Genomic DNA, 26,379 nt, shown 5'->3' on the forward strand with positions numbered 1-26,379 from the left:
TGCTGAGAGACATCGCCTGGTGTTCAAGGTTCTTCACAAAAACACCTGAAAGAGACCAAGAGATAAGCTGGAGCAGGAAAGAGAGCTTGACTTTCAGATGCAGATACATGTCCTACTTAGTATACTCTTGAGGCTCATTTTTCTGGTCTGTAAAATGGAGATAATAGAACCTACCTCTTAGGGCATTTGCTATTCAGTTCTTTGAAAGTTGCAATGGTGTTGCATTTAGGTTGCAACATCACCCCACAGATACTTATAATGGATACATTTCAATTTCAGATCTGTCTGGTTCAAAAGCTTAGATGTGGTTGTGATAGTCAGTGTGTACTTAACACAGGCAGGTTAGTATCAGCATGCTACATATTTTGGGGGCGAAGTGGCCAACCTAACCACCGTTTATAGCATTGTTCCTTATTTAAACACTTAACTTACAAGTGACCTTTTGGAAATATTTTATTTGCAAGTAGAGAACTTTCTGTATTATTAATTTGGAGAGGTGAATTTCCCTGATTGGCTGCTTTCCACTATAACATTGTTATTTCAAAGCACTTCCCTGAAGAACTTCAATTTTGTGTGAGAAACGGCTATGAATTTCTTGTGTGTGTGTGTGTGGGGGGGGGTAGTATTTATTTATCATGGACATGTGAAAATTATTAGCTATCATCTCCGTAGTTTGCACAACATCCTTTAAATTTGGTGAAGCTCTAGCACATAAAAAGAAACCTTAAAGTTAATTCCATGATCTCAACAAATTTAAACCTATGTCATGGCATAAATTCTAGGTTGCATTGGGAATATACAGCTTCAGAAGCCTAGTCTCTTCTCTCTGCTTACATTCATGAATGGGTCTCATCAGAGCTACCCAGATTAAGCTCAGTAGACATTCATTCACTCATTCACACACCCATGAAGCAAATCTCTTAAGTGAGGCGTGTTTGGTGAGCCCCACAGGATAGATTGCAGTCTCATAAGCATCACCAAGGATTCACAACACTGTTAATTGCTCGATTCCCAAGACTGGGAAAAAAAGTAATAAGTTTGATATTTCAAACCAGCCTATGCAGACACAGTTTGTGGATGAGTGCATGAATTAATCTGCACTGCAATTTCTTTTTGTATCTTCAATTTTAAAAATTAATATATATTCATATTATTAAAATAATACAAAAGTGAAATCCCCTGATCCTCTCCTTGCCTGTTCCTTTCCACACTCAATTTCAGTTCCCAGAGACAACTACTTTTAATACTTTGGGGTATATATATATATATTTTTGGTAATAATTTTTAAATGATGCCTAAGCATTCTTTATGGTTAGAAGCTTGAAAAACATTTCCATTTAACCTCTTCCAGATTGAGCAAATTTTTCATACATTGTTATGTCAAACATATGAAAACAAAAATTTTTTCTTTCCCACTCAGATATTATTAATTTATGATTTTGAAGGACAAAGAAAAACATTTAAGGTTTTTTTTTCTCTAGCATATTTATGCTTCTCTAGACTATAGGTTTATACAATCTGTGCAATTCCATTACTATAAGTTTTAGTTCTAAAAATAACATTCAAACAATGAAATGAAAGGAGTTGAAAACCCAACATAATTTTTAAAAACTTAATTTCTCTTGACAGCACTTCTTTTAAAGAGTCTGAGGTAAAGAAAGTCATGCAGACAAAGAGTTTATAGTTACTTTTCAAAGTCATAAAACTACTAAGAGCAAAACAAAGAAATTAGTATAGGAATCTTTTATTTTTCTTCAAATGTTAGGTCAAGGTTTTGAAAATAGGTGTTGTGTGAATTGACAAGCATTCTGAAACTCCTCCCACAATATACTCGTTTTGACATAGAAGGAACACAACTATGCACGGAAGTCAGTATCTTGGTATAAAGAGAATGTGCTAAATTTTTATTATTTGATATAGTTATATTTAGCTTTTTACAATATTTGGGCTCCTGAAAAATGTGCATATTTTATATTTGCCTGCATTAAATTGTACTTAAAGGCAGGGAGGACTCTATATGGAAACAAATCTAAAGACAAATCCTTTAAGATGAAGAATCCAAATGATCACCTGGCAATTGTAACTAGTAAGTACATTTGTTTTTTTCACATATGGCGTTTGTTTAATGATACGTGCAGCTACGTTTTCTATTTTGAAAGATTTACATTAAATACTTCGTTTTATTATGGAAATATTAGATACTAGAAGAAGATGGAACCTTGAGTTTCAGTGGCTAGGAGATTTCAGATAGAGTTGAGAGGTCATTCTGGAGGTTACTCTTACACAAGCTTCAGCCAGATATTGCCAATCGCCATCACATGCCTAGCCCCAACTAACAGTATTTCTGAAAACCCTAAAGAATACCCAGGGCTCTATCTAAGACTCTATAAAAGTTTTACTTATTAAGTTTACTTTTTTTCCAGAAACTTAAAACCTATGGATTGTTCCTATGCCAGATAAGCCCTGAAACCCACAGGTACCAAACTCTCCAAGAACATCAACCACTTGTATTTCCCCATGCCATAATGTCAGTACCCCTTTTCAGCATGAAGAAGCTAGAAGGGTCATTGCCGAAATATCCCTGAAGATTGAGAGAATGATCAAATGGATGGAGGAGTTGAAACTGAGAAATTAAAATTCAACAAATGACTACGACTACTGAATCTTAATATACGTGTTTCTTTTTAGCTTCTAGCATATTAGAACAGTCAGAAGGCAATACCTGAAATTGTTGAAATGTAACCTATACTATACTTTGAAATTTGCTCTACAATTACTTGTTAACTATACTTTGAAATTTATTACTTTTCTGCATAGGTTATATTTCACAATAAAAAATGTTTGTTTTTTTTAAAAAAGAAGATGGAACCTTGAAATTGAATGCTGTTGTAAGAAACAAACTGCAACATGTGGCCTTGGATTTGCAGTTAGGTTGAGAATGATCTGGAAACAGATATTGAAGGTTGAAATACTTAAGAGCCGTGCAGATCATGGCAAAAGATTTGCTAAAACTGTGGCCTGTGACAACTTAGAGGGTTGTCACACTTACCTAGTAAGCCTACCACTCTAGAGTAAGTTGTTGGGAAGAGACTAGTAGTTATATGCTGTCTACTATTTGTTGACTTTAGTTAAGTATTATAATAAAGAGAAACGCTAAAGAAAGAATGTCTGATTTGCAAACAGAAAGAAAAGAGAGTAATGGATGTCCAGACATTTGGGGCCTTAAAGACTGGAAAAGCTAACAACTTCTAGACCCCCAGAGTAGGAAATAAAATGTTAAAAACCTTTTAATAACAAAGGTGCATTTAGATTCAGCCTCACAGCAAAGATTAAATTGAGTGTGTTTTTTTCATCCAAGTCTGATGTTCTCAAGAGAACCCCCATTAAATGAGAAGGAGAACTGGGATAAGAAAGCAGAGATGTATATCAGGCTTGAGAATTGTAGGAAAGAACTTTGAGTAGGGTTATTGGCACATGGAATTGACTTGAACAAATGGGTCAGAAGTCTACCAAATTTTTGAGGGACTCATGCTGTCAAAGAAATCCTCTGAGTTTGAAAGCGATCTCTGGATTCCATATTTGCACTAGTAGCAAGTGAACTGTGAAAGCTGACAGCCCATAAGGGAGGCATGCTTCTCAACATCCTCGTCAGATGCAGCCATGGGTGATAAAGGAGAAAAAGAAACTTCAAGAATAGCAAAACTAGGGTCAATGGAGTGAAATGGGCAAGGAAACTCCTTGGAAAAAAAGAGTTAGGTTTAAACAAAGAAATTTCCTTACTCTTCATAATACCTATCCCAGCAAGATTCCAGAACTGCGATGGGTAAGTGACTGCTGTGTCTACTGTTTGTCCCCTTTCTCAATAGTTATTGCATTTTTCCCGACACTGCTTTTTAAAAAATAAACTTTCGGTTGGTTTCAGTAGTTACAATGAGCATGCATTACTTCTGTAAAAATACAGGTAAGTAAACAGAAGGAGATTTTTCATGAAGTTAATGAAGCTTAAACTCCAGATCTTCTTACTTACATGGGTCCCTTCCAAGACTAGGAAAGCAGGTCGTTCCACTCTGATTTCCCCTTTGCCACATTTCCCTTCATGTCAGGTGGTGTTGGAGAGACCCTGGATATTTTAAGGATCTGGCTAAGGGTAAGTTGAGTTGGACATATGTTTATTTTAGGTTTAGTGAAATATTGTTTACATGAGTCACAGTTATTTCCATTTAATTAAGTTATTGATGAGTGTATTTGTCTTGCAATGGATTTTAACACTCCTATGGCCCACTCTACTGATTAACCCAGCATCCTGTCACGGAGATGCAAGACTAGAGGTGGTAATGTAATATGCAAGCATAGCTGGCACTGGAAATATGTGGGTGGTACAGGAGAAACAAGCTTTGTGACTTACAGAGCTAGAAGCTAGTGTAAGAAAAAATTCTTCAAATCGTCTGACATGAACAATTATAAGTGAAGAATTCAGTTTTCGTTGATGTTAAGTAAAGATGAAAGTTCTCTCCTGTTGGGAATATACGCAATAATGCAGTGTGTATAATTAAAATGCACCATACATTTTATTTCTTTTCTTTTTGAAGATATATGAAGCATGTGAGTATAAAACCTGTAATGTACCAGGATCTCAATAAATGATATCTATTTAAGAAAAAATTCCTTGTCATTTTTGAAGAAACAGAGTATGCAGCCAAAAGATTTAGGAAAAAAGTATTGGTATAGTGTGTTGGGCAGTTAATTAAATGTTATATTTGTGATGTTTGTAGTATTGGTAGGCTTTTAAAAATGTGCAGTTGTGGGCAATGGTGGCTCGGTGGCAGAGTTCTCACCTGCCATGCCAGAGACCCAGGTTTGATTCCTGGAGTTAGCCCATGTAACATAAATAAATAAAAATATGCAGTTCTGATTTCTTTTTTTGGTCTAGTTAAGTACTCCTTTTAACCTAATTTTATATTTGAAATTTTTGTTTTTATTTTTCTCAAAAGGGCCTCACTAATAATAAAAGCTTTAGACCCCTCAAAAAAGTGGAATCCTTCTTTGAATTAAAAATGCACATATAGGCAATATGCAAGCTTTTATCCTTTTAATTGACCTACGGCGGCTGACAGCGTTGCATGCAGACCCAGAAGAGAACCGGTCAGAATTCCAGACTTTACAAAGATTGCGGTGCCACCTCTTTAGGTTTATTAGAAACTTAGAGCCACAAAAAATGTCCATACAGAGGAAGCTTTGGGTATATCATTTAATTTTGAAGAAGGAAGAAACATTAGACACCATTCTAACTGGTAATCTGAATATAACTTGGCTGTCTCATGGCCAGTCTCCACATAGTATGATATTCAGAAGAAACACAGGTCTAATATACAAAAAAGAGATGGAAAGTAATTTGGATTTTTTAGGGGGAAGATTTTTGAAGAGGAACCAAAGCAGGGAAGTATACTGCAAAACAGCAACGGAATGTTTAACAGTCCTTTCAACTACATAATTCCTCCAAGTTCCTCTCATTGTGATTAGCACTGCCTCCTATTTCTCCTTTTCCTTCTTCATTCTGTCGTTCTTTCCTGCAACTCCTTCTGGTATGAGTCTCTTATTCTCCCCTCACTAACTCGGCTCTTTATTATTGCATAGACCAATTTAGTTCCTGAGAGAGCACCTTTCAGACCTTCTGGTCTGCCCAACCAAATCCTAGGCGGGAGTTAGCAAACCCCAGGTAGGGGTTTAGAAGGATGGGGAGCTAGGGGTTAGGGAGGAGGAAGATAAATGAAGCCTATGCCTTCTTACATGTTCTGGTTCTAAGTCCAGTCCTCGCATTTGCAAATGAATGAAGCGAGACCCACATAAGTTAGGTAACTTGACATTCACCTATTGAGTCATAAGGCATGTAACCTGGAACTTGGGTTTACTTCTTTTCAGCCCTACATAGAGTTCCGTCCCCGGCAATCCCTACGATCCGGCATATACCGGTCGCTTTGCTCCCTTAGCGGAAAGAACACCAGGGGGAGTAAGGAAGCCTGGGTTCTTAGCTCTGCTTCTACCAAGCTCCATGACCTTGTGTAGGTCATATCCTTTTTAAGGCTCAGTGTTCTCTCTCATAAGGAGGGGCTGGACAAAATGAACTCTTGGGTTCTAATATTAAAATTCCGTTCTTCTGGTCTGTTCTGGGCCCTGCGGCTGAGCGGTGGTGGGGTCGAGTTGGTAAAGAAGACTCGTCCCCATTTGCCCCGCATCCGACGCGGGAAGAGGGCATCCCTTCCCTCACTTGGTTGCCTCTTTACTGTCCTTGCACGACACAGCAGGGAGACCGTCTCCCGTCTGCGTTGCTCCCCAAGCGCTGCGAGGGGACAGAATCCCTCGATGCACCTGAGAATCCTAGGCCGAATGCCACCCTTATCCCCGCCCATTCGGAAGCAACTCCAAGACCGAAGTCCCAAGCCCCCGGTGCCAACCCTGCGGGCCCACCGCGCAAGCGCAGCCACCCGTCGGGAGCAAGGCAACGGGACTCGGAGGCGGAGGTCAGGTGAGAGGGAGGGGATCGGTAATGCCCCGCCTCCAGGTCGTCACGTGGGAGGCGGGGTCGGAAGACGGACGGCGTGCGCGGGGGGCGGAGCCACCGCTGCGCGCGGGCGCGGGGGGCGGGGCGGCGCTCGCGGCTGCTGCCTGGGAGGGAGGCCGGGCAGGCTGCTGAGCGGTCCGGTGCGGCGCGGCGCGGCGCGGCTCTCACCCTGACGGGGAGGTGGCGCGGGCGGCAGTGGCGGACTGCCCCGGGGCGAGCGGACGTCCAGACGACGGAGGCGGGGACCGGGAGCCCCCTCGGGCGACCTAGAGAGCGAGCGGGTCAGGCTCCGCGGCGCCCACTCTGTCGGTCCGCTGAATGAAGTGCCCCCCCCCGCTGAGCCCCGAGCCCGGCGCTTTCCCCGCAAGATGGACGGTTTCGCCGGCAGCCTCGGTGAGTCCGATCGGGGAGTCCTCCCTCTCCTACGCAGGGTGGGAACCTTGTTCCCTGCATTCGCAGCCCAGGCCCTGTTCTCCACCCTGCCCCTCGGGGTGGCGGTAGTTCCACTGCACATGTTCCCCTCTGAGGCTGCCGCCCCTCCGCGGGCTCCGGCGCCTGAGAACCCCTCCCCCAGGCCCAGGCTCTCCAGGGCAAGGCTCTCCTTTCCTCCCAGAGCCCCCTTCAGTGCGGGGCCCACTTTCCCCAAACGTGAGAACGCTTCCCCTCTCAGAGAGGCCCCCGAGGGCTAGTCCGCTTCGCCCCTTGCGCACGGCTTCCCCACAGAGCCCCCTTTCAGGGTCGGGGCCCCCCTTCCTCAAACCCAGACCCCTCTTCAGGGTCCGACCCTCCTCCTCCTTTCCACCCCCGAGCTCTCTGTCAGGGTGGAGACATCCCTTACCCACACAAAGGTTCTTTTTAGGGTGAGGACCCCCCCATTCCTTCTTCAGGAAGGGGCTCCCCGCCCCCCTTAGTCTTCGCTTTAAATTTGGAGATTTCCTTTAAGTATTCCATAGAGTGATTTCCTTATACTTCCTCACTTCTCTGAACATTTGGCGGAGAAAGAGAGAACAAGAAGCACTGAAGCATCATTTACTTAATACTGGAGAGGAAGAGGTGCATCTTTGTTGGGGGACCCTCTCTAAGGAAGAGTGAAAGCAGAAGTGTTTTCTGGCTCTGTAAGCACGCCTGGGGAGAAGTAATCCTGCCTAGTGAGTCCATAGGAAAGGGGACCTTGGTCCGGGAAAGAAAGGATTCTCCATTTTTGGAATATGTTGTCTTTGTGGAATGGAGAAAGGAAGGAGTTTATTAAGTAGGTTGAAGTAGCCTTTCAGTGTTCCCTTTCACCCGAATGAAGGTGGTAAATTTTGTAATTGCTAGGGGGAATCAGTTCCAGGCTGGTATTCAGTGCCCCATAACCTGTGTCTGGAATTACTATTCTTTGAGGCCACTGGAATCTGATTACTGTAAAGATTGAGCTGAACTGTTAATGATGTTGAGGGTAACAGTTACTGCCTTGGCTGATACTGCAGTTATGTGATACCTGCTGCTGGATTTGTATTTCAAGAATTTTTGTCAAGGTAGCATGTGTTCAGATGCCTTTCTTTTGCAATTCTTGCTGATAATTTCTTGCTTGGTTACTGTTCATTCAGTACACAGTCTGACCACAGTGTAATCTTTATTCTATCCAGACATGTTGGGATTAGATGGATTTTTTTTTAAGTGAAAAAGTAAGTCAAAGAGCATGGGCTCATTGTAGTTATTAAACAGTAAGAAAACATAACTTTAACCCTGACTTTTATAAGTCAAGTCATTGTTATTAGAGAGCTTAGAGAGTGGAAATCCTAAAATAGGAGACCAGTGTTACCCTTTCCTCCTCAAAGGCACCTGTTGTCCATTATCTAGCCTTTGATGTCATATAATTCCATACATAGTGGGGTTGTTCCATTCTTGGACTCCTTTTAGAGAGGCTTTTCACTGGTTCTTTTTTAACCCCATGCCTGGGTTTATTCACCAGTTCACATTGGACGAAAGACTTGTTCTGTGTATCCACTAAAGGGGTGATCACATACTAGAGCAAAACGTGAGTGTCTTTGGGGGGATGTTGTAGGCTGTGATATATGTGCTCGGTGTTGGGTCCTCAGCCTGTAGGAATGGTGGGATCATTACTCACAGAATCAGATTTATTTCTCTCTTTGCTCGCTTGAACGGATTACAGAAAAGCTAAGTTCTGGGGGGTTTGCAGAAGATTTATCTTCTCTAAGCGTTTTGTCACCAATTGGGACACAAATTTGTTTTGAAATAGTGGATATGTGTTGTTAAATACCTTTACCTGTTCTTGTCCCATTCATGAGGCAACCGATAGGAGAGACTGAAAGATGAAAATGAATTATAGTTGGGGCCACTTCTTTTTGTAGCTGACCCTAATGTTTATTTGCTTGATACCATCCCTGGGGTGGTATGTGACTTTCCCTTCCTTTAGATAGGGTCGTAATCAGGAGCAGGGAAGATGCCTGTCTCCAAAGAGAGGAACCTTTGTCGGCAGAGAGGAAAGGAAATGGTTCTTGGCAGTATTTTTGGAGCTGATCCTGAGGAAGATACTTCCCAGCAGGAGCTCTGTGCTTTCTCGTTCTGTCCCCCTCGTAAAAGTAAAACTAGGCCCCATCTTAATTGAAACCTTAAAGAATTGGAGGTGGGGGAAGGGTAGTGCTGGTATATTTTACTGGTAGCCTTTAAGCAGAGCTTTACTCAGCTCTTGCCAGATTGCTTGTTTCTGTTCCCTGCAGTTCATTAGCCTAGAGCTTAGAATTACACTGATCCTTATCGTTGAGAGTCATGAATGTAAAGGCAAGCACTTGAACTCTAGTGATTTTTTTAAACCTTTTTTTTTTTTAACTAAACAAAGAATTCAAAATATGTGAAGTTCTTTTCGGGTCACAAGTATTGAAAGCATTTATTTATTCTCAAGGAAGTGTACGTGTGTATCTCCTTTTATGTACTAGATGAGTTCTTGAAAAATTCTGAGAAAAGTACATTTTTATGAGTCAAAAAAATGAATGCTTTATAAGCAGAATGATTCTAGAGAAGCTGATTATATACTGGAATCCTATGGTAAATCATTTTGTAAAGTGAAGAAATTTTTATTTTTTTAATTTATTTTTTTATTTTGGTGATATGTACACAAGCTAAAATTTCCCCTTTTTAAAGTGAAGAAATTTTAAGATTCAGATAGTACCCTTGATTTTTTGGGTACTAGATAAGGAAAACACCTATTTTATATGCATTGTGTAAGATATCGAATGGTAGTCAAGGCTGGATGTAGTGACTTTTCTAAAATCACAGAGAAGTGTCAGGTGATCGGCCACGTTGTATGTGCCAGTGTTGGCGTTGTGTACCTGTTGTAGTCCTTTTGTTTTACTTAGAAACAGCTGAAGGATGCTTTTAATCTCTGGAGCTGCTGAATTTTAGATCGTTTGGCTGGTTATACTGTGGGATTGTCCTTAGAAGTAATATATTTTAGTTCATGAGTTTTGGTAATTTAAAAGGGCACATATATGTTGATGTCCTGCTTACAAATCACTAAATATGTATATTACTTAAAAGATGAGCTGTATGTGAAGAAGTGGGAAACTATTGCTATAGGTCTTCTTAATGATTTTCATAAGGCAGAGGCTTTTTCATAATAAAAGTTTTAATTTTAAGGCTTTTTGTCTTGGAATTAATTTAGAAGTTATCAGTATTTAAATTTTTAAAAAAGCATATATTTAATCATGCCAGTGTTAACTTTTTCTGCCGTGGAGATGTTTTAAAAAGCCTTCAAAACTATTTTCTTATTTATTTAAGAAAAATTGTAATGAATGAAATTGTAGGGTTAATATTTACAAGAAAACATCACATTCTGGGTTCAGGGTAAATATGATCCAATAGTAGCCATATGCTTTAATTTATGAAATATTTTAAGAAAACTAACTTGTTAACTTTGCAGTATTAGAACTCTGAATTTTCATTCTACATATACTCTTACTTTCTTAAGGAACAATGCAGTATCTGATGTTTTTGGCAGTATATGATTTTTAAATATTGATTTAGTCTAAAGCATTCTTTATATATTCACATGAAAATGTTTCTCATGTAATAGCATTATTTGGGGAATTTTTTCTTTAAACAACTTTTAATTTCTTTTCCTTGCCTCCTGAAGGACTCAAGATAGGCTTAAGTTATATAATGTGACATGAGATTAACCATTAAATGGTTCTTATAGCATCTGTGACGTAGGTTATAGTGCTTCTCAACATGTATGTGGGTTAACACCTATTTTGTGATCACTTCTGTTCTTGATTGGCCCTATGGGAAGGACAGATATTAGACAGATATAGTCGCTCTTTAGGGACTTACTATCTGATTTTAAATAGGTAGGTAGAGAAGTTTATTATTAAACATAAGTAGAGTACCAGAATTAAGGTTGGAGGGAAACACCATTTAGAATGCTGTGTTACGTATCAAGCATGTAATTTCTGGGATAGAAAACTAGCCATTTACATTTGGAAATTGATAAATTTACCTCTATAGAGTCTGGCTTTTTTTAAAAAATGAGAAAATTTATTTAGTAACCCAAAGTGTAGAGAATAATATTACTAGATCTTTTTCTGCATTATGTTTTAAGTTTGAATAACATAGAAAAAACACTGCATTAATTTTTTGTGAGTCCATTTCTGTAAATTGTAAAATTTCAATATTTGTTATAAGAAACTCAAGAAAAGTGTCTATCAGCAGATGAATGGGCAAAAAAGTTGTGGTATACGCATATGATGGAATACCGTTCAAACATAAAAAGGCATGACATTTTAATACATGCTACTACATGGATGAATCTTGAAAACATTGGGCTTTATGCAATAGTCAGGCACAAAAGGACAAATATTGTATGATTCCACTTATATGAAATATCTAGAATAAGCGAATTCATAGAGATTGAAAATAGATTGAAAATAGATTACCAAGGGCTGAGGGGAATGGGAATAGAGAGTTATTGCTTAATGGTTACAGAGTTTCTGTTTTGGGTGATGAAAAATTGTAAGAACAGAAGGTGATAGCACAGCATTGTAAAAAGTAATGCCACTGATTGTTTTTTTTCTTTCTTTGCTTTGTATATATATTATATTATGCAATAAAAAAGTTTAAAAAGTCTAATAAGGCTGATGACCCAAATGAAAAAAAAAAGTAACGCCACTGGATTTTGCACTTAAAATGGTTGAAATGAAAATATTAGGTTATATATTTTTACTACAATTAAAAAAAAAGTTGACTCTAAGACTTTAAAAGTTTATCCAAATCATCTAATTCATCAACTGTTACCTTAGTATGGAAGATTACTAATCTATAAATTTATATCTAGGTCTGTAAATGATCTCTGACCTATAGTTGTAGCTGTCTTAGTCTGTTGTAATGCCTTAACTTTGAATATTGCTTTATAGCTTGCAAAGAACTTTTATCTCATTTAATCTGCATATTAACCTTGGGAGATAAATTATTCCCATTTTGTAGATCAGGAAATGGAAGTTCAGAGTGTTCACTATGTTTTTTAAAAGGCCATTTGAATTCAGATTTTATCTTTTTTGGGGGGGGGACGGATATTAATTTGTGGCATTCGTGTCCATATTATTTTTAAGTAAGGAAAACATGATTCAAAAGAAAAGTAGAAAAATAAATTGCCTTTTTTCCAGCCCATCCATATACAATTCATGTTAATATGTCAATGTATTTGTTTTCAGTCTTTTCCTCTGCTGAGTTTTTTACATAGTAAAAACTATCCTATGAATATAGTATTGCATTTCTTTATTGAATCTTCACCTTATTTATTTATTTTTTTGTACTTTTTATTTTGAAATATTTTCATACTTATAGGGCAGTTAAAAAACTAATACAAACTCCATTTAGAGAATTCTATCAAACCCCTACCCCTCCACATACCCAGATCCACCAGTTTTGCCAGGTTTGCTATATCATTCTGGTTATGTATCCGTCATTCTGTCATTCTGCGTAACTATCAATCCATTTTCTGAATATTTAAGTGTAGGCTGTATATGTCATACTCCTTGAACCCTTAATACTGTTCCTGAGAACAAGTATGTTCACTTATGTATCCACCTTAAGTGCAGTTGTTAAGTCAAGAAATTTAACACTGATATAAAGCTTATAGTCTATATTCCAATTTTTCATAAGTACCACTAATGTCCTTTTGCGCCTTCTCTCCTTTGTTAAGTCATCCAGGATCATGTATTGCCTTTAATTGTCATTATTTCTTTAGTTCTTTCTCTTTCCTTGTCTCCCTTCCTCTCACAATGTAAACTTCCACAATTCCACTACTAAAAGGAATACTGTTCATTGGGATTAATCACACGCAGTGTTGCAGTTTTTTCACCACCTTGCATTAGTAAAACTTTCCCATCTCCCCAAACAGAACCCCACCCCGTATCCATTTTGCATTAGCTCCTCATTCCCTTTGCCCCTATACCCAGCAATCTGTATTCTTCTGCATAGATTCTGTCTCTGTGAGCTTGTGTATTCTGTATTTTCTTTGTAGTTACTGTGGGGCTTAAATTTAACATTCTAAATCTGTAACAAACTTACAGATTTGCTTTGATACTGACTTAACTTTAAAAGTATACACGGACTATGTTCCCGTACCCCTCTGTCTCCCCACCTTTATGTAATTCTTGTCACAAATTACATATTTATACATTTTGAGACCAATAACTTATCATTATATTTTGTGCATTTGCCTTTTAGATCCTGTCAGAAGTAAGAAGTGGAGTTACAAAACCAAAAATACAATAGTAGTGACATTTCTATTAATCCATGTTGTTACTCTATGGGAGATTTTTATTTCTTTATGCACCTTTGATTGTCTATTGTCCTTTCCTTTCAACCTGCAGAACTCTCTTCAGCATCTCTTATAGGGCTGGTCTAATGGTGATGAAATCCCTCAGCTTTTACTTATCTGGGAATGTCTTAATGTGTCCCTTATTTTTTATTACTTTTATTGATAAAACAACATACAAACATAGAAATATTCTTAACATACAAACATTCCATACATGGTGTACAATCAATGGCTTACAGTATCATCACATACTTGTGTATTCATCACCATGATAATTTTTTTTAACACTTGCATCATTCCAGAAAAAGAAATAAAAAAGAAAAAACTCATACCATACCTTTTATCCCTCCCTCTCATTGACCGCTAGTATTTCCATCTACCCAATTTATTTTAATCTTTGTTCCCTCTATTATTTCTTTATTTTTTTATCCATATTTTTTACTCATCTGTCCATACCCTAGATAAAAGGAGCATCACACACAAGGTTTACACAATCACACAGTCACATTGTAAAAACTATGTCATTATGCAATCATCTTCAAGAAACAAGGTTACTGGAACACAGTTCTGCAGTTTCAGGTACTTCCTACTAGCCACTCCAATGCACCATAAACTAAAAAGGGGATATCTATACAATGCGTAAGAATAACCTCCAGGATAACCTCAACTCTGTTTGAAATCTCTCAGCCACTGACAGTTTATTTTTTTCTCATTTTTCTCATCCCCCTTTTGCTCAAGAAGGTTTTTTCAATCTCTTGATGTCAGGTCCCATCTCATCCCAAGATTTCTGTCCCACGTTGCCAGGGAGATTTACACCGCTAGGAGTCATGTCCCACATAGAGGGAGAAGGCGTAACTGAAGTTCACTTGCTGAGCTGGCTTAGAGAGAGAGGCCACATCTGAGCAACAAAAGAGGTTTTCTTGGGGTGACTCTTAGGCCTTATTTTAAGTGGGTTTAGCCTATCCTTTGCTGAAATAAATTTCATTGGGGCGAACCCCAAGATTGAGGGCCTGTTGATTTGGTTGTCCCGATGTCCCTCATTTTTGAAAGACAGTTTTGCCAAATATGCAACTGTTGGTTGGCAGTTTTTTGCTTTCAGCACTTTAAATATATTATCCCCTTTTTGGCTCCATGGTTTACTATGAGAAATTGCAACTTAATCATATTGAGGCTCACTTGTATGTGACACATTGCTTCTCTCTTGTGGCTTGCAGAGTGTCCCACTCTGCCATTTTGATTGGGCAGGGCCCTAATCATTTTGTGAATTTAAAATCATGTTTTTCTGATGGAGTCCAGTGTTCTTTTCCTTACCTCTTAACTGATTCTTTATCCTCACTGATATATCAAATCCAGTATACCCGAATCTGAACTCCTTTAAGTCAGCTTCTTTTATTTACTACTGTCTGTAAATATCAAACCACCCTTGAAATTTCAGAACCATGTTTGATAGTTCCCCATTTTCACCTATCACATTAAAATATCTTCTAATCCTGTAATTTCTTGTAATTTTCTTTTTATTCCTTACTTTCCTTTTCCAACACCAGAGTTCAAATACTTATTATTCCATGCCTGGATTATTGTATAGCCTCAAGACTTGTCCATCACCTGTTTGTTTTACAAGTGCCCTTCAGATGCATCTTCCTAAAGCAGTGCTTTGTACCCTTCTGCCTCTCAGATCATTTCATCTCCTAATGACTAAATTCTAACACCTTAGTCTTTTTCTGAAGGTCCTTTGTTATCATTACAAAAGCATGTGTTTTGTCTTTCTACTGTTTTTTCATATCCTTGCCAAAATGACCTATTTCTTGTTCCCCAAATTTTCTTGGCACATTCTCATTCCTGCCACTATTTTCAGTATTCTACAACTCAGTTTTGTTTCATTTTTAAAAATGCTTATTTGTTCCTCTTTGTTCCCACCTCAAGGTATTTATCCTTGAACCTTTAAACTAGGAGCATTTTTAGGGCACTTGCCATAGAATATCTTACAGTTATAAGGTTGAAGTAATTATTACAAGCCAAAGTTATTGTAAATCTTATTTCCCTAGCCAAATAATAAACTTGTTGATGGCTGAAACTCTCATGTGTCTTTGAAATTTCACAGCAGAACAGTGGAGATTTCATGATCCAGTAAAATTTGGAGGAAAGATTAGGGGACATTAGACAACTTGCAACCTTTACTTTCACCATCATTTCATAAAAAACATGACATTTGAAGACCAAAAAAGTATAAAGCACACAGTCTCAGAATAGAATCTTTTTAAAAATTAAGAGACAAATTACAGAAGTTACAATGTTGTTCTTATTTTTTCATTTCATGTGGAATGAGTGAAAGCTTTGTCCCTGAGACTTTTTTGGGAGTCTAATAAAGAACTCTCTGCCAGGTTCTAGGGCAGTACTTTTTTTCAGTTACAAGTCATGTACCTAACTTATGAATTTTGAAGTCAATTTAATTTGTTAGTTGTAGTCAAGACTAAGATTAAAAAGAGGGAAGAGGAGGAAGAAAGGACGATTATAAAATACAAATATTTTATGATGTTGCTTAATGAAACCTTTTTTTACAGTTGTATGTATGTTTGTCCTAGATTACAGTGTAAAGTGTACTTCTTATTTTGGGTCACAATCAGAAAGTTTTTAAAGATAACACTTCTAGAGCTGATCTCAGGTCCTCTCCAATAGTCAAAATGAGTATTTATAAATATCCAACACATGCATATTTTATTTATTTTTACTACACCAAAGGGTTCATTTTAGTGTTATTCTTTTGCATATTTGTAATTATGTTCTGCAGTAATGAGAAATCTGGCTTCCATTATCCTTAATATATTTATTTATTTGATCAGTCCCTACATAGGTAACCAACCTCCTATCTTATCACTGTCTCCTCCTTCATCATTCTGTTCATGTTCTGACTCCTTATGGTGGGCTGCCCACTTGTTTTGTGCAGACATCCTCCGTGTCCACTTGGGCTCCCACATCCCATGCCAGGCTGCCCTTCTCATCTGCCTGTGCGCTAGACTACTGTTCTTCAGGAATGTCCTCTTTACATGCCTACCTTGCACTGCCCTACTTAATGGCTTTAGGACTGAATTGTCCTGGGGGGTGGGGAGGGAAGGGAAGGAGTCAAGCCATTTAAAACATAATAATAATAATAATAATAATAAGAGAATTGATAGAGGAAATAGCATAAATTAAAAACATGAAAATTAAAGCTTTTCCACCAAATGACACAACTGTTTGATCATTTTATGTTTTATGTTATCTCCTAAATCTTGTTCACATATTGTTTTGGTGTACTAGGCTTACACAATGGAAATTTTTTGCTCATAGTTTTGAGGCTTAAAGAAAGTCCATTCGAGGTGTCATCTAGGTGATGCTTTCTTTCCAAGACTGGTGCTCTGGGTCTGGCTGCTGGTGTCTTGGCTTCTCTGTCACATGGCAATGTACATTGGGGCCTTTCCAGTCTCTTCTGGGTTCTTTTGAATTTCAGCTTCTGGTTCCACTCTCAGTGGCTTTCTCTCATTCTTGTCTGAATTTCATTCTGCTTATAAGGAACACAAGTAATAGGATTATTATGCATCCTCATTGAGCTGGACCACACCTTAACTTCATCAGTTTACTTACAATGGCTTCACACCCACAGAATGGACTAGATTTAAGAACGCATTTTTCTGGGGGTGCACATAGCTTCAAACCAACACATATAACATAATTTTATGTAATTTTAAATGGGATTCAGTTGAGTTTGAATTGCATCATTTTAAATTAATGAGCATTTTATCATTCCTTATATTAATAATTTTATGACAGCATATTTTATCTTACAGTTAAAAAATATACTAATGTAAATTAGTTTAAAGATTTTGGTGCTGTTAGGGAGAAGTTATTAAGGATTATACTTTTCACTATTCTGTTTATATATTTAAACAATAATTATCTGAGAACAAGGTTGTATACCTGTGGGGGGGCAGTATAAAGGAAATATATTTATGTAGCAAAATCAGCCATGTATTTTTGCGTTTAAATATTGTGATTTACTTCTCAGCAAGTATAAATATAAATAATTTTTAATGCATTATGTTCCATCATTTAGCCATCAGTTCTTATTAAGCTGTGTATGTGGGACATAATTTGACTTATTTTTGATGACTGGTGGTCGTTATTGTGAGCATTAATTCATAGCTTCAAGAGCCATTTGCATAGGTCCATTTGCTCCATATTTCAAATGGCTCTGGTCAGTTATATTCTGTATTCCTTGCTGTTGCTTGTCACTCTGGCAGTATGTTTTAGTCTTTTTATTTATGTTGGTATTTAAAAAAATCTCATCCATATTTGAGTTTGTATTTCTTAAAAGATCACCACTCATCTTTCATTAATACCAATTTGACAGTAATTTCTTAATATCAAATATCCAGTTAAATATCGCTAGTTGTTTCAGAAGTATTCTTTGGTGGTTTATTTTAATGTGAATCAAAACAAGAACCATACATTGTGTTTGGTTTCTGTGTCTCCTAAGTCTCTTCTAATCTACATATTCCCCTTGCCTTTTCTTTCTTCCTTTGCAGTTTGTTAAAGTAGGCCTTTGGTTTTACAGAGTATACCACAATTGCTTACTTATTGCTTGTGTCACTTGGCATATTTGTTTGTCTTTTAAATGGAAACTCGTACATTTTATACGTTTGGTTTATTTCAGTCAGGTATGGTTAATGTTCTTATTGATGGCCAGGTTTTCCTATTTTTGGCCCATGGGAGCATCTTCAAATTGGTTTCTGAGTCCTGATCCTAGTGGTCTTTTATAGCTTCCTTGCTTCTAATACGACAAAAACTATTCACTTCTTATGTTTCATACTTTTCGTTCCAGTCCTGTGATTCTCTGAGAAGCTATGGTTTTCCTCTGTACAATATGGGATTCTAGGCTCTAGATGGGTTCACTGTTACTGAATTGGTATCCTAGTCTAGCCTTTCCTTTGGTTTCCAACTTTGAATCTGCTGTGGCCCAGGAAATCAGATAATAAAGCTTATTAAGCTTATATAAGGATTGTTTTGAATCTCAAAGAAGAAAAACCCAGAGATCAAGACCAACCCTATTTAAATTGTATGATGTAGCATCTGGGTGGTTCTTACTTAATAAATTTTGCTAATGTTGGTAATAATCTGAATCAATTACCAGATTGCCTTAGAGTAAGAAAATACACTTTTAAGATAGGCCCTTAATAGAGTTCATGAGCCTTTTTTATAATATTGAAGAACTTTTAAAATTAGAGAGCATTTATGCTTCTCTGTTTTATATTGTATTCTGTATTAAAATGATCAGATATGGGTGCATGGGTGGTTCAGTGGTAGAATGCTTACCTTCCGTGTAGGAGACCCAGGTTCCATTCTTGGACCATGTATTCCCTCCCCCCCAAAAAAATCAAATAAATCTCTGGATCATTGAGGTATTTGTATATTATAGGCTCAAAATATGCTGTATTGTATTTATCTTTCTCATAGTAAGAATGCAGTTATTCCCTTAAAAAATTTTTTTTTCAGAAAATGTATTATTTTGACTTTCCAAAATTGGTACGACTTACTAAAATTGAGGTGATTTCCTGATTTAAAAAAGAGCTACTCAGGCCTGATATCAGAAATCTTTATCTAAATCATTTTAGATTGTCATATGCTAATCTTTGAGTAATGCTTCAGAGCAGATGACAAAATGACAAAATTTTACTCTGAGGTATTTATTCCACAAAGTGTCATAACTGACTTCTGTTGATGGTTGAGTGGGAGGTTTTTATGTTTTTTCCCCCCAACAAACTTCAGAGAGTATCCTGTTTTCAGTTTAATTGGGAAATTGCTTTTGACTTTCTTGAAATGCTCCACTCTGAGTACCTGTTGGCATTCATCTTTAAAGAAATTAATCTTTAATCCTCTCCAGTTATGAATAGTATAGATATGTTTTTGACACAAACGGAAATTGCTTGTTTTTTTTGGAACCTATTATTATGGATTATTTGAAATAAGATATTAGGAACCAAAAATTATTGGGAAAATGTCTGAACTTCTTTTCTTGAAAATTTTATTTGTGGTTGTGAATGGGATAGAATAATTATATACACACTGAAACTTCCATACTGTGAAGCTCCTTAGCTTGGTTCCTTAGTGTGTGTTTTAAAGGGGCTAAGGTTATGTGATTTTATAGTCTTTTATAGGCCGCTTATTTTATTTGTCTGTTTCCTTGCCATAGACATGTTCATTAAGTAAATAAATAGTTTTTATCTTCTTTGGATCACACCCTGTGCTAAGAACAGTGGAACATTAGTGAGCAAGACACTCAGAAGTCCCTGCTCTTATAATCCTGTGGGTGGTTCAGACAATATTCAGGGAATATTTATTGAATGGTTGATACATGCTCAACTGGCTTGTAGCTATAAACAAAGTCCTTATGAAGCTGTTACAGGCCTTTAACATTCAGAATAATTAAGAGTTGTGATGGTGAAATGTAGGATGCTTTGGGAACTCCCCCAGTTGCCTTAAGCCTTACTATTCTTTTGTGTTTTTGAAATGCTTGTCCTTGTTTGGGGTATGAGTAGAAAAGTAGAGGTTGCGTCACAGTATACCCTCTAGGTCTTGGAATGGAGAAATAACGTTTATTTTTTACCCTAGTCCCAAATATCTGAGAAAACGACAAACTGCTGGTAGAGCTATGATTTCCGTCCTAGTGATGCCATGATCAGTGGTGTTATTCTAATTTAAGGCAATGCATTTAATGACTTTTATGTTTTCTTACGTGTATAAGTGTATAAGTGATAGTTTTCTAAGGTATTTGTTTATTCTATGTCTTTGAGTACAAGTCTTGTGGTAAGTAAGTCTATCTGTGATATACTTGCATTAGGAAATAATCTTTGATGTTGTAGTTTATAGACTACACTTGAAGAAGCTTGATTCACATAGGTAACTTGTTAAAAGGGGGTGGCAGGGCAAGGACACTGACATTTATTGAGCTATGATTTCAAGCACTTTGTAGGACATTTTATATAAATTAACTAGAATCACTTTCTAGAGGAACAAAAATGTATCTTAAGTTCACTGTTTTTTTCCCCCTCATATCTTCAAAGAGAACTATTAAGTAGACTGAATAAAACTGAACCTGTTATGCAGTCTTTTATTTGGGGATGATTGAAGTAATATCGGTGACACCTTTTGGTGACTGAAATCAATGATAGCTTCCAGAATGAAAAATCTAATCATTCAACAAATATTTAATCAGCAACTGCTATATGTATGCCAGGCATTGTTCTCATGCTAGGAATCTATCGATGAACAAAACAAAAGTTCCTGCCCTCATAAAGCTTATGGGAATGGGAGACAGACAATAAACAATTTTCAATAAAGTATTCACTCTTAGGTTTCTATGACTCCTGTATAGACATTGATATCTGCATTGTCAATATAAAAGCACAAGTATTTTTTATTAGAAGAGATGAGGGTTGGTTGCTGTGCTAAAGCTTCTTTATTATACATGCTAACCATGTACCTGACCTTGTGATAGATTTTTGGAATATATATAGTTTCTATAATTCCATCCCTCTGATTTAACCCTATTTCAGTAAAATCTTTTTTTTTATTTTTTTCAGATTGATTTCTATTGGTCACTGTTTATCAACCTGGGTTCAGGACCCCTATCCAGTTACTAAGGAGAATTCCCAAGGTGCTATGGAGAACTCCCAACAGCTGTTTGTGGGTGGTGATGATGGTAGAGGCAAACAGTGGGTTGTGTGACCAGGATGAGGTCTCTCCTCTTCCACTTTCTGGCCTTCTTTCTTTCCGGACTTTAACACCTACATTGGTACTTAGAAGCCATTTGGGCTATTTACTGTGCAGTGAACAGTTGTTTCGTAGGCACACCTATTAGATGTTGTTAGATGTTTTTTGGGTGAGACTCTCGGGAGTGTGACTGTGTCAGCAGTAATGGAGTTGTTTCAGTAGTTTGAAAACCACTGATATAGCTTTAAGTGTTCTGATACTTCTGCAATTGTTTTACTGTCTCTAAAGTCATATCTCAGTGTCTGATCTCATCCTGTTCTCATTCACCCTGTGTATGGCCACCAGATTATTCTAATACTCCATTTTTATTTTCATTTCCCAGCTTAAAAAGTTGTCATCATCTCCAGTTTTTGTGAGATAAACTCTTAGCTTGGCATCCAAGCTGCCTTATTATTTGTTTCCAGTGTATGTTTCCATCCTCAACTCTTACTGTGTATGTTCCTTTGTTTTGAATCTTAAGGGGAACCCCTCAGTATCCCTTTTCTTGCCTTGATTTTTTGCTACCTTGTTTCTTTTTTTAATGCAATTTTATTGATACATGTATTCACATACCATATAACCATCCTAAGTATTCAATCAGTGGTTCACAGTATCATCGTATAGCTGTGTATTCATCATCACAGTAAATTTTTGAACATTTTCATTAGTCCCCCAAAAGTGAAAGTAAAAGAACACCCAAAACATCCCATTCCCCATTGTTTATTTATTTTTGTCTTTATTTTCTTACTCATTTGTCCATATACTAGGTAATACTGTGTTTCTTTCAATACCCTTGTTTATTTAATATCTTTTCCTTTGTTTTGCTACTTAATTTCTGTTTATCAAAACTCTTGCCACCTCTTCCCTTGACCAGAGCAATCCCCAGGGATTTTTTTTTCTCTTTCCTGAATTCTTATGGCACTTTTGACTTTAGTCACAGAGACCAATCATATACTTTCCTTATATTGTTTGATCACATACAGCTTTATGTTGTTATTTAGCTATTCATGTGTGTACATCTTGTCCATTCAAGTAGGCATTAAGTTTCTTAATGTGTCTTATACCGGTTGGATTTTTATTGCAGTTAATATACTGCCTTTTGAACGGTAACCACTCCATATGTAGTGCCTAACCACTTACTAAGGCCAGTGGGGGGAAAATCCCAAAGGATTAGTGAATTGATTTAATCTCTTAAATGTTTTATTTTTATCTACTCTAGTTTTCTCTCCTGTGTACAGTGAAGAGAGACAGCAGTGATATAGTGGAAAGATCACTAGTCTTGGAATAACAATAATAATAATACCTGAGGAGATGTTAATATTTTCCTCAATTTTATAAATGAAGAAACTGAGGTGAAGAAAGTTAAAATGCTTGCTCAAGATTAGAGTTCAGCAAGCTACCTGCCATTCTCAGGCCAAATCTGGCTTGCTGCCTGTCTTGCTAAGAATGGCTCTGCATTTTTGAATTGCTGGAGAAAAAATCAAAAGAATAATATTTTGTGACACATGAAAATAATTGAAATTTTAATTTCATTGTCCACAAATAAAATTTTATTGGAACACAGCCATGTTATTTATTTATAGATTGTCTGTGGCAGCTTTTATATGGCGGTGGCAGTTGTGACAAAGACTGAATGGCCTGCAAAGTCTAAAATCTTTGCTATCTGCTCCTATATAGAAAACGTTTTTTAACTTGTTAACAAACTTAACTGTGGTAGATCCCAGATTTAATCCTAGGCAATCCTACCTAAGAGTCTGCTTTCTACCACTGTGCTATACTGAACACAGCATGAGGCCTTTGGGGGAACTTCTCAGTAAATATTAATAATTCAGTATGGTTAGGAGAGGTGAAGGCTGGAGAGGTAAACGAGCATTATCACCACGATCTTGAACGTCATGCTAAGAAGTTTGGCTTGAAGATCCTGCAGGCAATGGGGAAGCCGACAAAGAACTTTTAAACTGAAGAGGGACATAATCAGGTTTGGATTTTAGAAAGTTCAGTCTGCTGTTATTGTGAAGAATGGATTGGAATGGGCAATACTGAAAATAGGAATATTAGTTTGGAGCTTTTATAATAACCTAGGGGAGATGGTAAGGACCTATAGCACCTCCGCCTTCCTCGGTCTTCTCTCCCTCAGCAGTGAAATGGGAAGTTAACAACAGATTTTACATTAAGGAGGTAAAATTGACAAGACTCTCATTAATGAATCAGACACTTTATACATATTATTTATCTCGGATGCTTATGGTAATTCTGAAATGTTCTCACTGTTTTACAAATGAAAAAGGCTCAGAGAAGTTGAATAATTAGGGTTTGAACTTGAAAGCCTGTACTCTTTTCACTGAACTTTGTGTCTTAACTGGAAAACTGCTACAACCTACTTTGGATTTAATTACTTTTCTTATTTTCCAAAGAATTTATAATTACCACAGAAAAAATAATAACAGAAGATCCTGAACTATGTTACAGTGCACTTTTTATAGCCCATGGTAATCATATGTTTATACTTTCTGGTCCAGAATTTTACTTAGACTTTTTGAAAGTTCTCCATTTATTTTGAAAAAAATTCTTTAAGTAGAAGGTAAATATTTTTAATACCTGAAGTTGATAGACTTTCCATATACCCTAGGAAAAATTAGGTAGTTTGAAAACCAACAGATAAGATAAAGACATTTCTAAGAGTTGTCTGATAAGGTGTTTTTAGAAGAGGTTTCAAAAATTGTTTTCTTCCCCAGTTTATTTATCACTGACATTTTGTGTAGCCCTGGAAAAGCAGATCAGCTATTTTTTAAAACTTCTTTAAAACTAGGTATACTCTGTTACTTTGGGAATTCGTCTGACACTTTCATTAGCAAATAAAATTCATTCTTGACAGCAAATTTTCAGTCATTTGTTTTTAAACACCATAGGACACCTCATTACCATATCTTGGTTTTAGTGAAAAAGTAGAGTAGTTTTAAGTGTACCATGGGGCTTGAAAATTTTGTATAGTTGTATATTCACTACCACATTCACGATACAGAACATTTCTGTTGTCCCCAAAACTTCCCTATGCTTCTTTGCATTCAGTTCCCTCCCTTCTACCCGTAGTTTCTGATAACCACTAATATGCTTTCTATAACTGTATTTTGTCTTTTCTAGAATTTTACATAAATGGAATCACGTAATATATAGTTTTATGTGTTTTTTTCACTTAGTATAATGCTTTTGAGGTTCATCTATGTCATGCATTTCGATAGTTTGCTCCTTTTTCTTGCTGGTTAGTATTTCACCGTATGGTTATACCAAATTAGTTTATCCATTCACCTGATGATGGGTATATCAGCTGTTGCCAGTTTTAGGTTATTATGAATAAAGATGCTATGAATGTTCATGTACATGTCTCCCAAGCCCCTGACAACCATAAGTCTATTTTCTATTTCTGTGGATTTGGGTATCTGGTGTCCATTATTTAAAAATTTGGTGGTTTGTCTTTTACTTAAGTTGTGAAAGTTCTCGGTATATTTTGAACACAATCCTGTATCAGAGTGTGTTTTGCACATATTTCCTCTGTCTGTGCCTTGAGTTTCATTTTCTTAAGTGTGTTTGGTGAAATCCAATTTATCACTTTATTTTGATGAAGTCATATTTGTCATTTTTTTCTTTCATGCTTTGTATCCTATTTAATAAATTTTTGCCTAACCCAAGGTCACAAAGATTTTCTCCTATTATTTTCTTTTGAAGTTTCTAGTTTTAGCTCTTATTTTTAAAAAGTCTGTATTCCATTTAGACTAAGTTTTTGTATATGATATGAGGTAAGGGTCAGGGTTCATTGTTTTGCAGATTGGTATATCCCTTTTGTTTCAGTACCATTTGTTGAAAAGATGAGCCTTTCTCTTTTGAATTGCGTTGGAACCTATGCTTAAAATCAATAGGCTACAACGTGTGCGGGTGTGTTTCTGGACTCTCTTTCAGTTTACTGTTGCTGTATAGTAAAGATTTCATTTGAGTTTTCTTTTTAATATCTGAAAGGTACTTTAGAGGTTCTAGTTTACTAGCTGCCAGAATGCAATATACGAGAAACAGAATGGCTTTTAAAAAGGGGAATTTAATAAGTTTCAAGTTTACAGTTCTAAGGCTGAGAAAATGTCCCAATTTAAACAAGTGTATAGAAAATGTTCAATCTGAGGCATCCAGGAAAAGATACCTTGGTTCAAGAAGGCCAATGAAGTTCAGGGTTTCTCTCTCAAGTGGAAAGGCACATGGGGAACACAAGTCAGGGTTTGTTTCTCATCTGGAAAGGCACGTGGCAAACACCAGATCACCTGCTAGCTTTCTCTCCTGGCTTCCTGTTTCATGAAACTCCCCAGGAGGTGTTTTCCTTCTTCATCTCCAAAGGTCACTGGCTGGTGGACTCTCTGCTTCTCATGGCTATGCCATTCTCTGCTCTCTTAGAATCTCTCCCATTCTCCAAAATATTTCCTCTATTGTAGGATTCCAGTAAACTAATCAAGACCCACCCGAATGGGTGGAAACACATCTCCACCTAATCCAGCTTAACAACCACTCTTGATTGAGTCACATCTCCAGAGAGATGATCTAATTTGCAGTTTCAAGCATACAGTACTGAATAGGAATTAGAAGAAACAGCTGCCTTTACAAAATGGGATTAGGATTAAAACATGGCTTTTCTAGGGTACATACATGCTTTCAAGCCAGCACAAGAGGAAATAAATTTAACTTAAAAATGGGGATAATGATGTTTTTCAATGACTTCTAACATTTTATAGTATATTTTAAAGTATTACTTTCATGCACATGATGTCCTTTAATTCACTAGTAATTTTATGAATTAGAGCAGGTATTAATATTCATTTTTTAATGTTCATTTTTTATGCATGAGAAGACTAAGGTTTAAGAGGACTGCTTGAAATCACACAATGACTGTGATAAAGCAAGGACTGAAGCCCAAGTCCTTTGCCTTCAAAAATACAGTGTGCTTTCCGTTATACTACTATTCTTTTATTTGCTCTTGTTCTCTTATGTTGAATATTGGAGAATGGATATTATATGAAGAATTCAGTCACTATATTTTGTTTAATTAAAGTATAGAGCTGTATGAGAATAGTTAATCTATTATTTTAGTCACCAGAATCAGAAGACACATTAAGAAGTCAAAAATTGTGGCTTTGTTTTTTTCTGATGGGTGTTGTTTTACACCAGCGTAAGTACTTAT

At 36.9% G+C, this 26,379-nt stretch overlaps 1 protein-coding gene across 1 annotated transcript in view; it reads left to right on the plus strand.

The window, feature by feature from the left end:
- Nucleotides 1–6,680: 6,680 nt before the first annotated feature.
- EML4 (EMAP like 4) overlaps nt 6,681–26,379 on the plus strand; it is a 209,929-nt gene continuing 190,230 nt past the window's right edge. Inside the window, exon 1 of the mRNA XM_077134081.1 lies at nt 6,681–6,952. Within this exon, the coding sequence (XP_076990196.1) occupies nt 6,928–6,952 (25 nt within the window). The 5' untranslated portion in view covers nt 6,681–6,927. The remainder of the gene's footprint in view (nt 6,953–26,379) is intronic.

Source organism: Tamandua tetradactyla, chromosome 17 (genome assembly GCF_023851605.1).
Source record: "Tamandua tetradactyla isolate mTamTet1 chromosome 17, mTamTet1.pri, whole genome shotgun sequence".
Taxonomy (NCBI): Eukaryota; Metazoa; Chordata; class Mammalia; order Pilosa; family Myrmecophagidae; genus Tamandua; species Tamandua tetradactyla.